Source organism: Hirundo rustica, chromosome 22 (assembly GCF_015227805.2).
Source record: "Hirundo rustica isolate bHirRus1 chromosome 22, bHirRus1.pri.v3, whole genome shotgun sequence".
Taxonomy (NCBI): Eukaryota; Metazoa; Chordata; class Aves; order Passeriformes; family Hirundinidae; genus Hirundo; species Hirundo rustica.
In genome coordinates, this window is record NC_053471.1 from 3,199,743 (window position 1) to 3,215,202 (window position 15,460).

Genomic DNA, 15,460 nt, shown 5'->3' on the forward strand with positions numbered 1-15,460 from the left:
GATTTTCCTCCTCCACGTGCCGTCCATCTCGTGCTGTAAGTTCCAGTCGTAGTTACGAGTCTGTGGTGTTGCAAGCACTTAATGACCAACTAGATGGAACTATCGTGACACATTTTCTAAAAACAATAAAGTTAAGCTTTTTAAAAACTTGGGGGAAACTTGCCTTTTGTGTGGAAAGCAGATGTGCCAGGAAAAATGAAACTCTGTACATCTAGGAGGAGTTAAATGTGCTTGCATCCTTCAGTTGTGTCCCCCTGGTTCAGTGACATGAATTTATACCAACTGGCCACTTCTGACTTAGCATGAGGGGTTTAGGTTTTAATTGTGGACACAGCTAATAAATTTAAACTATTTAAATGAAAATTACATACACTATTTCAACTTCTGATACTATAGTTTTCTGTTTTTCTGATATTATAGTTTTCTATTTTTAAACTTGTTAAATAGTTCAATAAAAAAAATACATGCAAAGATTTTTTTGGCTCTTGAGAATTTTGGAACGTTGTATTCCATCACCAAGGTGTGTGTTCTCTCTCCTGCAGTGGAGCTGGAGGCATCTGTGTCCTTATTAGTGTGGCAGTGGGGTGGAATAATGCAACACTGATAAGGCTAAACAGGATTACAGCAGTCAATTCCTTGATGTGCTCCCTACTAATCCAGTAGTAAGTTACTATTTTATGTAGTTGTCTATTCAAATTAATGCTTCTGTCTGAGTAAGACTCTTTGGTAAGAACTCCCAGTTTATTTTTTCATGTGGGATGTCATTCATTGAATGTGTTCTCTCCATAACATTTTCTGTGAATTTGAACTGTTGGGGAGAGATCTGGTGGAATGATGCAGAGGTTCCAGCATTGTTCATGGACTGTTTCTGCGCTCACTGCAGTTTGGGATTTGCACCACAATGGAAGAGGTGAATCCTTAGTCTCCTTACAGCAGCAGTAACACCAGGAGGTGGGAGGAAGCCACACTGAAGGTTTTCAGTCTTGATTCGGTTTTACTATATTTACCCAAGAGAAAACATTGTTTTACATACCCAGTGTTGTATTTGGATGTTTATAAGAAAAAGGAAACATGAAAAAAGTGAAAACTCATAGTTTTGAGATTGCTGAGGATGGGACATAAACTTGATTCATTGTTTCAAATCTTTTACTGACAAAGGAAATGCCTTTGAGTGTTTGCTCTTGCTGCAGTCTGGGTATTTCAGTCACTGTGAAAGGATTCATTAGCCATGTCTAGCAGTGAGCTGATGGTGAGTAAAGCAGCCTCATTCTCTAATATCATGGCAGAAATCCTCGTGCCATTTTATGTGTGGTTTCTCTGCTGTGATGTTAAATCCTGTTGGGTCCCGAGGATGTGCCACACTGAGATGTTCACCTGTGTTCACCAGCTGATCAGAGAAGTGCTGGGCGATGGAGATCTCCAAATGAGAGAGGATCATCAAAGAGTTTCAGTCCTAAATAGGTGACTCATCACCAATAGAAATGTGCAGGTTTCATAGTTACTATTGCTGTTGCATCTCATCTGCATAATTGACTTTCTCTGGCTTTTATAGCCGCCTCTGTATGATCTGAAGCAACAATAAAGCTGTAACGTTGCCCACAAAGTGCTGACACTTCTTGAAATGCATCCAGACTGGCAATGAAAACAATTAAACTTGTCCTGTTTACAGAGACCAAGTGACACGCTGGGCGAGATCAAATGAGTGTCAGTTTAATAAAAACAGCCATGCTGGAGTTGTGGAGACGGGAGATCTGACAGGTTGTGTTTACTTTTTTTTGTTTTCCATTTTCCAGTTTGCTGGAAGGCATGGGAACCAGCTTGTGGCAGCAACTGTCTGAGCTGTTCAGTCCTAGGTGTTAGTGCCAGTCCAGGGGATGCAGCCAGGCCCCTCCTGCTCTGCAAGCTCCTCAGCCCTGGCAGAAGATGCCCAAGGGGGTTAAGGCTGGGCTGTTTCTGGTCCTCTGGTTTGTCAGCATTTTGTATTGCAAGACTGTTATTTAAAATTCCAGTTTGGTTCCTGATGATTTTCTTTGGGGAGATGTCTAGGAGTTTGATGTCTAAATGTTCAATATTGAATGCAAATAGGAACAGCATTCACTTCATTTACTGTGGTTTGTGACTTCATTTCCAAAATTACGGGCTCAGCTCCAGCTTTTTACTGGAGCTGGGTTTAGCCAAGGAGCTGAATTGCTAGAGACAGACAAATAGCTTGTGAGTGACCCTAAAAAGAGAACTTAGAAGACCTTACATACTAATTCTGGTTTTTATTTACTAAATGTGATGTTTGTGAGTCACATGATGTTGTAGTTCTGCTCATGATGAAAAGGAGCTAAACAATAGATTCTGAACAACAAGTACGTGCTGGTTTGGAGCTGAGCTTTTGTGGTAAGTCTATGATGAGAGAAGGGTGAAATTCCACATCTATTTAATTCAACTGTAAAAAATAGCAGCTTTCTATTGGAAAAAAGGATGTACCTTCCAGTACTTTGTAAGAGCAGGATGGTGAGGAAAATGTATCTATTTCAGAGCCAGATGCTAATAAAACACTCTTAAGTAAGGCATGATACAAGTGTACAGTTAATGGTCCATTGTACACATCAAATGAGAGAGTGGGAATTGAACATTATTAAAGAGGGATCTTTTTTCCATGTGTATGAATGGGTTGCTGTTATTTCCTAAGCTTCATTTGGCTTTTTTTTTTTTTTTTAAATTTAAGTCATGTTTACAATATTTTTTTGAATGAAATAAATACTAAGCAGCAGGAGTTGGTGCCTCTTTGTGCCCATCAGTTACACTCACTCAAGGGTTAGATGTTTAAAATGCAAGTAGATTGTTGGAGTGGGGCTGGGTGTAAAACATCCACACAGATTACTGATGGAACAGAGGACCAGGAGTCCTGTGCTGCCTCTGCACCAGCCTCCAGGCACTTCTGACCCTCTTCCTTAGTAAAGAGAAAGCCATTGAGTCACCTCTGAGTCCTGCTTCCCACACACCATCACTTTCCATCCTCATTTTGCTGCACCCTTACTTCTCTTAGTAAGTCTTTAAAAATGGTTTTGGTAGATCATACTTTGAGAGCATTCATTGAGAAAAGAGCACTGAAGTACTGCTTTCTGTTTTTTTCAGATGCAAGGCAGTAAAACTGAAACTCAAAGGGAAGCTTGAGCAAGCATCAAGTTGGAGGGAGGCTTTTTCTTAAGAGATAGGTAGCTGCTTCATTTTCTTAATTTATTCAAAGCTCAAGTAGTTAGTGAAACATAGTGTTGTAACCAGCAACATGCACTTTGTTTGTGTATATATCTGTTTAATTTTTAAAGACTTTTATGTTTCATGAGCCAAACGGGGTCTCTGAGTCATGTTTTAGATGACAGTACTCCCAGAAACTGCCAGAGGGTTGTGAGAAATGGCTTTGGTTATTCAGTGGGTGATGTTCCGTTTCTGTGAGGTACGAGGCTCAGTGTTCAGTCATTCAAGGGGAGCTGGCACACAGCAGGTGAGCAGCAAAACTGAGACTGGTCCTGTGTCAGTCAAAAAGTTAAGAGTAATAATCTCATATCTGGGCTGCCTTATTTCCAGCTGAGGGAGCTGGGGGCGCTCAGCCTAGAGGAAAGGACACTCGGGGGGGGACAGTCTCTCTACAGCTCCCTGACAGGAGGGTGTAGCCAGGTGAAGGGTGGGTTCTGCTCCCAGGGAACAAGGGACAGGACAAGAGGAAGTGGCCTCAGACTGTGCCAGAGGCTGCCCAGGGATGTGGTGGAGTTCCCATCCTGGAGGTGACCAGGAAATGCCTGGACGTGGCACTCAGTGCTCTGGGCTGGGTGACCAGGTGAGGATGGGTCACACGTTGGACTCGATGACCTTGGAGTTCTTTTCCAACCTCACCGAGCCTGTGATCACTTCTGCACTTCAGGCAGTGCTGCTCAGCAAAGTTAAATGCCTGTGGTAAAGTAAATGCAAGGACTTTTTCAGGGCAGTGCTGTTGTTGGGAATGCAGAGCATCCTCTGCATTCCTGCTCAGGGCATCTGAAGGCTCATTTCCAGATAGACCTGTGCATGGCCCCCAACCGTGACTCAGTGGGGGAATTTATGTAGTGTTTCCTTTAGGTGTCGAGATCTCTGCTAAACATTGCAGTGTGGAAGGAGGTGGGAAGGTGAGAAATTCTGAATTCTTACATCACTGAGCTGCTTTGAAGAGTTTTACACTCAAACTCCACTGTCACTGGAACTTAAAGTTGTATTCTCCATTCATTATGGCAGATGCAGTATGTCATTTATCCACCTTTTCAAAACAAAAGCACACTTTGTTCCGTGATTTCTTTTTTACGTAATGAGATGTGCAGGACCGAGGGCTCGTCCTTGTTCTGCTGCCCTCCAGCAATCCTCCTGAACTCTTGCTGTCACAATTTCTGTATAAAACTAAAAATCTACTGCATCATCCCTATGTGGGATGAAAGTTTTCTCATTCCATTAGGAATGTAATTAAGTATATACAATCTTTTTATCAAATCACATTTCCTGACAGTATAGAAGATGAGTTTGAGTACTTCTGTTTTTTAATCCAAAATTGTTCACCTTTTGGCTTGCAAAACTCTGTGCCGCTTTAAAAGGGCAGGAAGATACAGCTAAATTTATAGGTTTACACCAAGGTTTCTTAAGTGTCTAAGACTAATATCTGAGCTCAACTTGAAGCACCTTCAAAGCAACTGATTTTCTGAAGGAGCTCAGAAGCTATCTCAGTGCTCATTTCCTTTTCAAGTGGCTACTTTTAAGTCGCTGGTTGCTTTTGAAAATGTAGTTCTCTTTAAGTCAAAAGGTGTTGATACATCAATTTAGGAGTCCCCCAGGTGAGCTGTAGGCATGGTGTGAGGTTTTTCCAGCTGTTCTCACTGTTGGTTTGGTGTTCATCGCCACAATTCCTTGTGATCCACGGGGAGTGGAACTGAGCCAGCAATGAAGAAATTTAAACTGTAGAGCACGTGTGAAACAAAGCAATTTTTGAGTTCCTGTGGGGCAGCAATGCTGCTTTAAAGGATTAAGCTCTTTGAAGCACTGTGGCTGGAGAGTGCTGTTAGGTGTCTTCTTGGAAGTCAAGAATGCAGAGGATCTCATTAACAGGTTTTTCCAGTTTAGATTTGTGAAAGGCCTGACTATAATATTCATGTTCTGGCCATGTGAAGCAAAGATAAAATCCTGATGTGCTCCAGCTCTTTCCCTGCTTTCATGAATAAACACACATAAGTCTCCAAATATCCACAGTACAGCACATTAAGATCCTTTTTGCTTTCTGCTGCTTCTCCATTTTCTGCACAGTGACTCAGGACTTTGCCATTCAACAAAATTCTATCCATAAACCTTTTTGTCTTGATAGACATTTTGTTTCACTGAAACAGGCAAAGGAAGGTCTTTCCCTTAGTGGTAGATGTTTTTATGTTTTTCCAAGTCCTTGTTTTGTGTATTTACTTTCCCATTAAGCAATATACTGCTGCCAGAGAGTACATTTCAGTCAGGGTAGCAGCACTGTGGTTTAATCTCACTGAGAGCAGAAAGCCCAGAAAAGGCATTTATCCACCCCCTGAACCTTCTTCCTTCCCTTCTGGCCTGTGAAATTGCTCATCCTAATTCTGCAAAACCAAGAATTTGGGCTTAAATATCCACATTTATTTTTTTTTTTTTTTTTTTTTTTCCCTAGGCAGTCAATGATTTGTGTCAGCTTAGCTTTTCTTTTACTTTAGAGTAGGAAACACTTGATAGGCTGTGTTCCTGCCATGCTTGTTGTTAAATGTAATGTGGAATGTGTGTGTCTGAAATTTTGGAGCATATCCGTGGGGTTATTTTAGATTATAGAGTATAATCCCTGCAGGGAAAAAAAAGGCTTTAATTGAGGTAAAAATGTGAACCTAAATCACCTGAATTTTTACCATATACTGCCATGACTTTGTTCACAGCCACCTCAGATCACTCCAGCCTTCATGCCCACAGATACCATGGCTTATTTTTCTGGGACATTTCTAGAGAATTAAACGAGCAACCCAGGAGAATGTTAATTGCAGAAGCGTGGTAGAAGACAAGCTAATTTGAATAAAGAATACCAAATGTATTTTGGGAATGTCTGAGGGAAGGGGGTGTGGCAGGATTTGGTATTTTTTCCTGGCCTTTCAGTTTGTGTGTGCTGCTCATGGCAAGGCTCAGGGGCCTGGGAAGATGTGTGGAAGTAGGAATTTGATTTGGGCAAATACTTAAATAGTCAAGAGACAATTTAAGTATTCAAGAGACAATTTAACCTGTAACAGTAATGTGGGTGGTGGGGGAACCTTTACCTTCGTTCAGTCCTCTGCTTTAAGGCTGCAGATTTTCTGAGTGACCCTGGAAAATCCCTTTCCATCTGACTCCGTTCTGGATCTGAAAAACTGGGATTATGGCACTGACTCACATTAACAAACACTTTCAGATCTGAGGCTGGAAAACTTTAAGAGCTGGGATTAAGTGTATTTTTTATTGTAGGGAGTCTCACCAAATTGGGTGATTTATCTCTTCTACTTTGGGTATGCTCTCAGTTGGCTTTAGGCCCTTCTCTGTGTGAAAAATAGCCTCATTTAACTTCTGGGTTAGCTTTAATTTATGGAATAGCTGGTGCTTCTACCAAACTGTTTGGTTTAAAAATCCTTAGTTGACAGAGAAAACTTTGTGCACACAAGTCCTTCCTGCTACTGCATTTGGATTCTGGGCCAAGAATCTGCATTTGGGTTCTTGGCCTATTTTCCTTACAAGCAGAGTATGTTTTCTGATGCTATTCCTTTTTTAATTAATATTTTTCCTGGCTTGGGCTGTTCCCAGGCAATGGTTCTGGCAGAGCTGGGGTAGCCTGGGCTGTGCTGTTGGTCTGAGCTGTGCACAGGGGTGTGAGGGGCTGGGAACAGCCCTTGTCCCTTCCCATGGAATCCTCCCCCAGCAACATCACACAGGGTGGTTCAGAATTCCTTTTCCTTGCCTGTCTCCAGTTACCCAGAGCTGAGATGGTGAAAGCAGGTGCAAAGTGACAGCGCTAAAAATAACAATTTCAATGCTCCTAATGCAGGGGGGATTTCAGCTCCCCTCCTCCTCGGAGACCAGCTCCCCTTGCACACCCAGGAGTTGTTCAAAACCATCCCAGCATCCTGGCTCCTCTTCAGCAGGCTCTGAAATGAGAGTTAGCCATCCCTGCAGGTGAATGCTGGGACAGAGGAGGGCCCTGACTCCTGACAGCTTTGGCACAGCAGACACGGCCGAGGCTTCGAAGTGTGGTTCATTGGGAGCCCTGTGGAAAGGCAGCAGTAAGAACTCCATAAGAAATCTATTTCATTTTCTGTTTAGGAAAAAAAAACCTTTTTATCTCATTCCTTTAATCCTCAGCTTCCAAATGACAAGCCAGGATATATTAGCTTTAAAGCTTGAGGAAATTAGGGGTGAAGGATCGTAGAATTCTGGAGTAGTTTGGGTTGGAAGGGACCTTAAACCCCATCTGTTTCCATCCCCTGCCATGGGCAGAGACACCTTCCACCATCCCAGGCTGATCCAAGCTCTGTGCATCCTGACTTTGGGCACTTCCAGGGGTGGGACAGCCACAGCTCCTCTGGGCACCCTGTGCCACCCTCACAGGTAAGAATTTCTTGATCAGGGTGTTCATTTGAAAATCTAGGTCAGATTTTCCCTGATATTTTGTCTCTTTGGATTTGAGCCTTTTAACATTTCTTTTCTTTAGGTTTCCCATAGGATCTAGACCCTGCCTCACCGCATGCAAGAGCACACAGATGTCGTCGGTTATTGAAGAACTTTAAGAAGCTATAATTAATATTTTGACAGAAAGCATTACTTACATGGAGACATTCCAAACAGAAAGAAACTAAAATCTCCCTCTTCTAGTTATAGTAAAAATCTGAAGGCAAACAAACTAAACTTATTTGGGATATTCTGCTGTTTCCCTTGGTAACAGTCCTTATATGGAACAACAGAAATCTGGCTTTTGTTGACCTCCCCATTACCACTTTCTGGTTCTTGCACACTGGCTGAAGGTTTCAAGATTGAATTCACAAAGGCTGGAATGGATGATTTACACAGAACAATAACAAAATTTTTGGCAGGCAATTTTAACCACCAATTTTAATTTGAAAATAATTGAATTGCTTACTTTTCAAAATTGCTGTGGTTTTGGTTTTCTGCTGTAATGGAAAGTTTTGCACTTCTTTATGTCTAACTTTACATTGTGTGTTAAGACAAACTGAAATCTCCTTTAAAGGGAGTGTACTGAACTCTAAATATAACCCGGAGAGAAACCTGGCTTTTAACTTTTTTTGGATGTGTTGCTGCATAAGAAAATGGTATTTCAAAACATATTCCCTTGGAAGAGCAAAAGTGGTTGGGTTTGGTCAGAATTTTGAAGAATTTGCCTTGAGAAAAAAGGTATGTAATTACCTCTGGGGGTGCACAGGTGTGAGGGAAAGCAGACAAGTTTGTGCACGATAACAAAAGGTGCTGAATTTAAAAACAAATGGGGGATTTTTTGGAATCTTTTAGAGTATGGAAGTTTAGCTTGGGTATACATTTGAACTGAGATTGTAGGTCTAGAATAGGGCAGAAGCAGTTGGACTTCGCTTGCTTCGAGTTGTGTTTTCAGGCTTTCTTCTTGAAATCACAATCAACTGAGGCACAAAATTAATATTTAAATATTAATATTTAATATTAAAATCTATGATTTTCACGTTGGGACTCTTAGTTTAAAATCTGAAGTGCAATAAAGGCACTGTTGTGATTTTGTGTGTCCTTGTTGAGTCTGTCAGTGCAATAGTGACAGGAGCGTTCTGCCAGACTTTGACCTGGGGAGAAATGACCACATGTAGTATATGTTCTGGTAAAGTAAAATTCCTTTGCCATAAATATGTATTTTAAAACCTGATATGGCCTGTCCTGAGAGAACAGAACATGACTTTTCTGGGTTCTGGTGTGAATGTGGGTTCGTATGTCCCGGCCGGAGGGTCTGGGACACGAGGTGGGAGCCTGGACGCTGCTTCCAGCTGCCATTATCTGTTTCCTGCTTAAATAAACTCACGGGGCAAGTTCAGAACAAGGCAAAAATGCCCTCTTGCCTTCAGAAGCGGCTCTCGGTACTTGCAGCGTGGGTGGAATGTCGCTTTCTTTTCTCATGGCTTACCGAAGCACATCCCTGGTTCTGTTTGTGCCCTGTCCCTGATGCTCTTCTGCCTCTTTGCACAGCTACAGGCTCCGCATGGCCTCTAGATGTCCCTCCTCCTCCTCGCATAACCCCCGGCAGTGCAAGAAATCCAGCTCCGCCACATCCCACTTCTTCAAGGAATAGACCCTGGGCGTGTCTGCCCAAGCCAGGTACAGCCACAGAGCCACGGGAGGGTGCTCGGGCTCCTCCCGTGCTCCCAAAGCCTCCGCGTGTCCGTGGAGATGCGAGCCACGCCTCGGGAAAGCCACAGATCACTGCTCTGGTAACTGGTGCAGCTGTGGTTTGGGGAAGGCTGAGAGGCTGGGAGCTGGATGAGCCATAAAAAGCTGATCCCCTTCCATGGTGGAAGTGATGCTTTCAGCCCAACACCGTGACAGCACCGAGATGCTCGTGCCATTGCTGGCTGCTCGGTCTCATTCCTGGGGTGCAGAGTCTCTAGGATTTATTCCCTTGGGAGCTTTTTTTGCTAGCAATAATCTCCTCTTGAAATATGTGATGTACTAATTCTGGAAGGATGAGATCTTCTCTAGTCATGGGTACTTAAACAGCGTGGATCAAAAGGATGTGTGAGGGTAGTCAGCCCTTTATCCCTAATGGAAGTTTTAGGGAGAGTTTTGTTCATGATCTTTTTTAAGACCTGAGGTGTTGCTCTTCTGGATCCTAGGGAGCTTGAAGATGGTGATAAATTTTGTAAGGTGTGGTGTTTGACTGTAGAATTGGGCCAAGTGCTTTGGGATCTTCTAGGCTGAAAGCATGAACGCTGGACAAATACTGTCAAAAAAAACCCCATATACCTGGGAATGTGCAGTTTGCTGGCTGCTTTGGTGGCCCACCACAAGCTCCAAGAGCAGCATTACAAAGCAAATTGCAGTGCTGTGATAAGATGCACAAACCTTGGCTGGGGAATGGTGAGATAAACTATGTAATGAAGCACTATGGGCTCGGGCAAATTAATGACCCAGCCCCGTGTATCGGTGAGGCTGGGCTGATTTTCTGTTGGTTTAAACAAGACGCTGTTTTCTGCTGCTTCATTTCCCCACCATTAAGTTGCAGATAATAATCTCCTTTGTACTGATGTCACAGCTAAGGAACAGAATACTTAACATGTAAAGCTAAAGGTGAGAATGAGTACCAACAAAATCAACTGCAGCCTGAAGCTTATTCTTTCTTAAAACCATTCAAAAAACAACATTTGAGGGAATAGTTAATAAAATTCTGAAGTTTGCTATCTCCTGAGTAATGGGGGACTGCTAATGAATGTTGATATCCCTAGCTGTGGCACAGACCATTTAGTTGTGGGAAATCCAAGCAAAATTAAATCATGGGTGTCTCTTCCCTGTACAGTGGTCACTGAATGACTTCTCCTGCTTCCAGCTCCGTGGAACATGGAACTGTGACTCCTCGAACAATTCCTGATTAAATTCAATTCTCTGTGTATTTTCAGGTACCAGAAACTTCTGACTGGAAAAGGTGAGGTGAAGTAATCCTCAAGCATTATCCTCTCCTGCTTTGCTCAGATGAGGTGAGATGGGTTCCTCAGCAGACAACAGGGACAGTGGTTTCTTCTGCTGGAAGTGATGATGTGCTTCTGTCATCTCACCCTTCCTTCCAAGGGAGGGAGCACAGAGCAGGCTCCTGCCTTCTCCAGGGAGTGATGAACTGTGGATGCTGGGGACAGGATGATCTCGGGGTTCCCCAGTGCGTGGAGCCCACGTGCCAGCATGGAGAACAGCATGGAGAAGTGTTCAGGCATCTGCAGGCAAAGCGCCCATGCTCAGAGGGTGGATGGGTCTGGGTGAGTCTCCTCTTGCTGGGAGAACACAGAGAGTTTAACATACTATGCAATTAAATTCTGAAGAGGCTGTTACATCCTTTTAGTTCCTGCTTTACATCCTAACGGGTAAAGAACTGGGCATCCCACAAAGAATCCCTGAAGGGAGTGGTAGGTTTTCCTGAGGCTCCCACATGTGAAGCCTGTGGGTACCCCAGTCTCTTGACTTTGTACCATTAGCTTTAAGGGGCAGATGCTGTTGCTTTTGAAGTGCATCAGGACACATTTTTGGGAGGATCACCTGTTCTGGGATCTCTGGGAAATGCACTGATAGCCCAGCTCCATGAAGGGACTAGCATCCATTTCTAAAAGCTGCCATAACTTGTCTTGCCAGGCTGGTACTGTTTAGAATCAGGATTTCTTTATTTAGGGGCAGTATCAAACACAGGTGTTGCTGTGCTGTATCAGACCAGACTTGTCCTTAAATACAACATTTGTCCTCAAATAGAGCACCTGTGTTTGTGTCTCTAGACATGTGTTTGTTTTTGGGGCCATCCGTGGGGACATCCAGTAAAGACTAATTCCAGAAATACACAGGTCAGCTGGTAAAATGCAGTGCAGAAGGGTCTCTTATCTCTTTCCTGCCCCCAAATGGGATCACTCACACCCAAGATAAATCATGATTTACCCAAGGTAAATCATCTGCCAGTTGTGGGCAGAACTTCTGCCCAGTTTGCCCGTGAGGTGAAGCGTTCCTTCTGCTGACACATGATTTTCCAGGATCCCTGCTAGCGTATCATCCAGCTTTGGAATTTTTTAAGGAGGCCAAAGGGGTTGATTGTTGTATTTCCTTCTTGTTTCAGTCAATTTATTCCTGTCCTTGACTTTGCACTCCACACAGAGAAGCACAGATCTGTGTATGCACACGTTAGTTAAGAAAACACAAGTGCCCGGTTGATACTCCTTCCCACCACCCTGAAAAAGTAAAAAAAAGGATCAATTTTATATATATATATCTTCATATATAGATAGATATATATAGGACAGATAAAAATATATGTCTATGGAATTACTGAAAACAGTCAATTTTGTATAGTTTTGATGAAAATCCGATTATTCAAAACTAATAGAAAAGTTTTAAGAAGAAACCTTGTTCACCATAAAAATGTTTTAGGTGCACATTGTATGAGCTGGAAAGAAAAGCTTTTCAGGATCTTGTATTCTCTCACTGCTGACTTTTTGGATAAACCTCTCTTGGAGGCTTTCTAAGTGCAATTGTGGTTTGGGGAAGGCTGAGAGGCCGGGAACTGGATGAGCCATAAAAAACTGATCCCCTTCCATGGTGGAAGTGATGCTTTCAGCCCAACACCGTGACAGCACCGAGATGCTCGTGCCATTGCTGGCTGCTCTGTCTCATTCCTGAGGTGGAGACTCTCTAGGATTTGTTCCCTTGGAAGCTTTTTGCTTGCAATAATCTCCTCTTCAAAGAAATGTACTTGATTGCAAACAAAGGTTGGGATTTTTCACAGCAGCCTTGGAAGACTGAGAATCTCATTAGTCATTCAAACTAGTTGGAGGTGAGCTTCAAGATCTGCTAGGCAGCTTGGTAAATTTTGGTCAAATAGCACAAAAAATTGAGTTTCCTGGCCTTATGTCTATGTCCAAGCAGCTGGTGTGCACACACAGCTCTCTGATCAGTTTGTCTCACTTTGGTTTTTGCACTTTTTATTTTCTCTGCACATTTTGTCCTCCCTCTCATTGTGTAATTTTAGTATGGTAAACCCTGTTCTTTCAAACAGGAATGCTCTTCCTGTGTGTCTGGAGAGTACCTAAATCACTTCAAAAATGAGTGTACAGTGCTAATAAACCCAATATACTCTGAGTTAAAGCACCAGTATTATTGGTGATTGATTGATGGATGGATTACAATTGATTTTCCCGGTGCAGTTTTGTAGGACACCTTGTCAAAGATCACAATTATTGTATAAATTATCACTGGCCACTTGAGGATTGCTGCTGAGGGAGAGTTTTCTTGCCAAATATCCCAAATACTTCTTTAAACAATCCATTCTCCTCAGACCCACTCAACTTCCAGTCCGTTAAATTGGGTACAGAGTTCTGGCACAGATGCTGCCCAGTTTAGTGCCTTCAAGGTATCCCAGTGAGGTCACTAGAGGCCACTTCTGTGCAATTTATTTTTGCTGCCTTTTTTAGAGTGTTATCAACTATAAAACCTGACAGACTCAAGGAGAGAAGTGTGTACATTGTTGTGATACAGGAACGTTTTTCCCAGAGAGATTCTGGTTTATCACACAAGCCTGTAAATATGTGTTTACAATTTTAAAAGCACGTCTTTATGTCCCTGCTTGTAAATGCTCTGTTTTTAAAGTTTTATAACATGTGACTCAACCAAGAGACCACAGCACACAGCTTTATATTGTACTGCTCTGTTTGCAGGGTCCATTACAGTCTAAGCTGTAGCGGAAAAATATCCATGCCACCAACAAGAAATAACCCATGGCTGCACCAGACTTGATCATTTTTTCCTCAGATAAGAAATGCAATTTTTCTGGGAAGGTTGGGGTGGGTGGGGGGTGTGTGTGATTTTTCTTGCAGAAAAAAAGCATCAGTTCAAAATGGTATCATTTCTCTGGACCAGTGAGGAGATTTCATTCACAGTGAATTCAGGAAAAGTATGCCATTTTTTTCCCAAGGCAGAATTTCACAGTTTTGCAGCAAATTTTTAACCTCCCCCGTGCCTGCTGACGAAACATGAAATTTTGCCCTTGACCAATATCACAAGTTCCTGTGAAAATTCAAGGAGAGGGTGGGGAAAAAGCTCAGGTTTTGCATGTAGAATTTGCGAGGATGACACTGGCAGCTCTGCAGTGCTCTCATGGCAATGCTGATACTGAGAAGTTTATTAAAAATAAACTGTGGAGATGTGGTGGGACCTGGTTTGTGCTTGGGTTCTGAACTGCTCTGGAAGACTGAAAGCTCTGTTGCCTGTCTGCCATGTAAAGTAAAAGAACAACAATAAATTAATGTGGAAAACCGCATTATGGAAATATTCATTGTTATTTCAGCCAAGGAGATCTTAAAAATGGAGACTGGCTGTGCTCTAGCTCTGAAACAATGGACTGGTTTGGGGTTTTCCTGCAGGAGGATGTGTCGCCTTGGTCTGACAGGTTCTGTGCACACAGACAGGGATTCACTCTCCTGACAGCTCCACCCGAGGTCTGCACGCTTGGAGAAGCAGCACACGAGCCCTTGGCAGTGTGGCCTCTTCATCCAAATCCAAACCTCCTGCTGAGGTGTGCCAGCCTTGTGGAACTTCAAGGCTGCTGTCCTCAGTTTGGAGGGAAGTGTTTGGGCAGGGTGTGCATTGGAAGGGGTGTTTTCCTTCCTGGGAACGGTCCCTGTTTCGTACATCACGTGCCATCGCAGCACTTTGAGACATTTTATGCTTTCTTCAGGGCTGTGGGACTTGGCTCTTTCCATAGAATCCCAAAATGGTTTGGGTTGGAGGGACCTTGAAGTTCATGCCATTCTCCCCCTGCCATGGGCAGGGACACCTTCCACTGTCCCAGGATGCTCCAAGCCCTGTCCAACCTTGCCTTGGACACTTCCAGGGTTGGGGCAGCCTGTGCCAGGGCCTGCCCACCCTCATTGTAAAAACCTTCTTTAAATCTACTCTAAATGGACCCTCCTTCAGTTTAAAACCCTGCAAGGGACTCACTGAGGGTGATGGGTGCATTAATCCAGTCCCATTCCTTAAAAATGACAGCAGGTACAAGAAATGGGTTTGGGAGGAGCTGAATTATATATATTAATATTAATTTCACATAGGCTAAAAATGGCTCTTTCACCCCAGAAAATCTGAAGGTTCCTTATGCATTATAAATCTGGTCTGTTCAAAAAAAGCCACTGTTGTCACTGTGGCCCGTCGGTGCCTGCAGCAGCCTGACAGGCTCCTGAGGCAGGCTCCTCTGGCAGTGCCACAGCCTGTCTGGCTCCCAGCAAATGCCCCCCAGCCTCAGGTGAGTTTGCAGTGATCTGATTGTGCTGAGCTGTCATTCTGTCCCTGTGTGAGAACCTTGAGAAATATTCTTTAAATAGCTGCATGCCTCCATCCTTCTGTCTGTGCTGTCACATGAAGCAATGCTAATTACTCCTTTTTATAAGAACTTTCCTGGGAGAAGGCTACATCCGAAAACAGATAAAGAGGGTCACTTTCTCATCCCGAAGCTGCTGCCTGGAGGCTGTTCAGCTCTGTGTTGTGCTGGCAAAAGGATGCAAACAATGCAACGCTGCCTGTGGCTGGATCCCCTCCCAAAGTCCCAGTTAGCAAAGCCAGGGGCTGCTCCAGTGCCTGGTGCCAGTGCTGATGGAAAATGCTCTCCCAGGGCTGTGGGACACGGAGAACTGTGTGTGCCCAGGAGTGCACACAGAGGACACGAGTC

At 43.4% G+C, this 15,460-nt stretch overlaps 1 protein-coding gene across 3 annotated transcripts in view; it reads left to right on the forward strand.

The window, feature by feature from the left end:
• PRDM2 (PR/SET domain 2) overlaps positions 1-13,552 on the forward strand; it is a 63,368-nt gene extending 49,816 nt beyond the window's left edge. For 2 of the 3 annotated variants that reach the window (XM_040084339.1, XM_040084340.1), the window contains 2 exons: positions 9,247-9,375; positions 10,671-13,552. In XM_040084339.1, coding sequence (XP_039940273.1) covers positions 9,247-9,349 — 103 coding nt within the window. In that variant the 3' untranslated portion in view covers positions 9,350-9,375; positions 10,671-13,552. The remainder of the gene's footprint in view (positions 1-9,246; positions 9,376-10,670) is intronic. The other variant, XR_005703864.1, reaches the window with a different exon arrangement.
• The last annotated feature ends 1,908 nt before the right edge of the window (positions 13,553-15,460 follow it).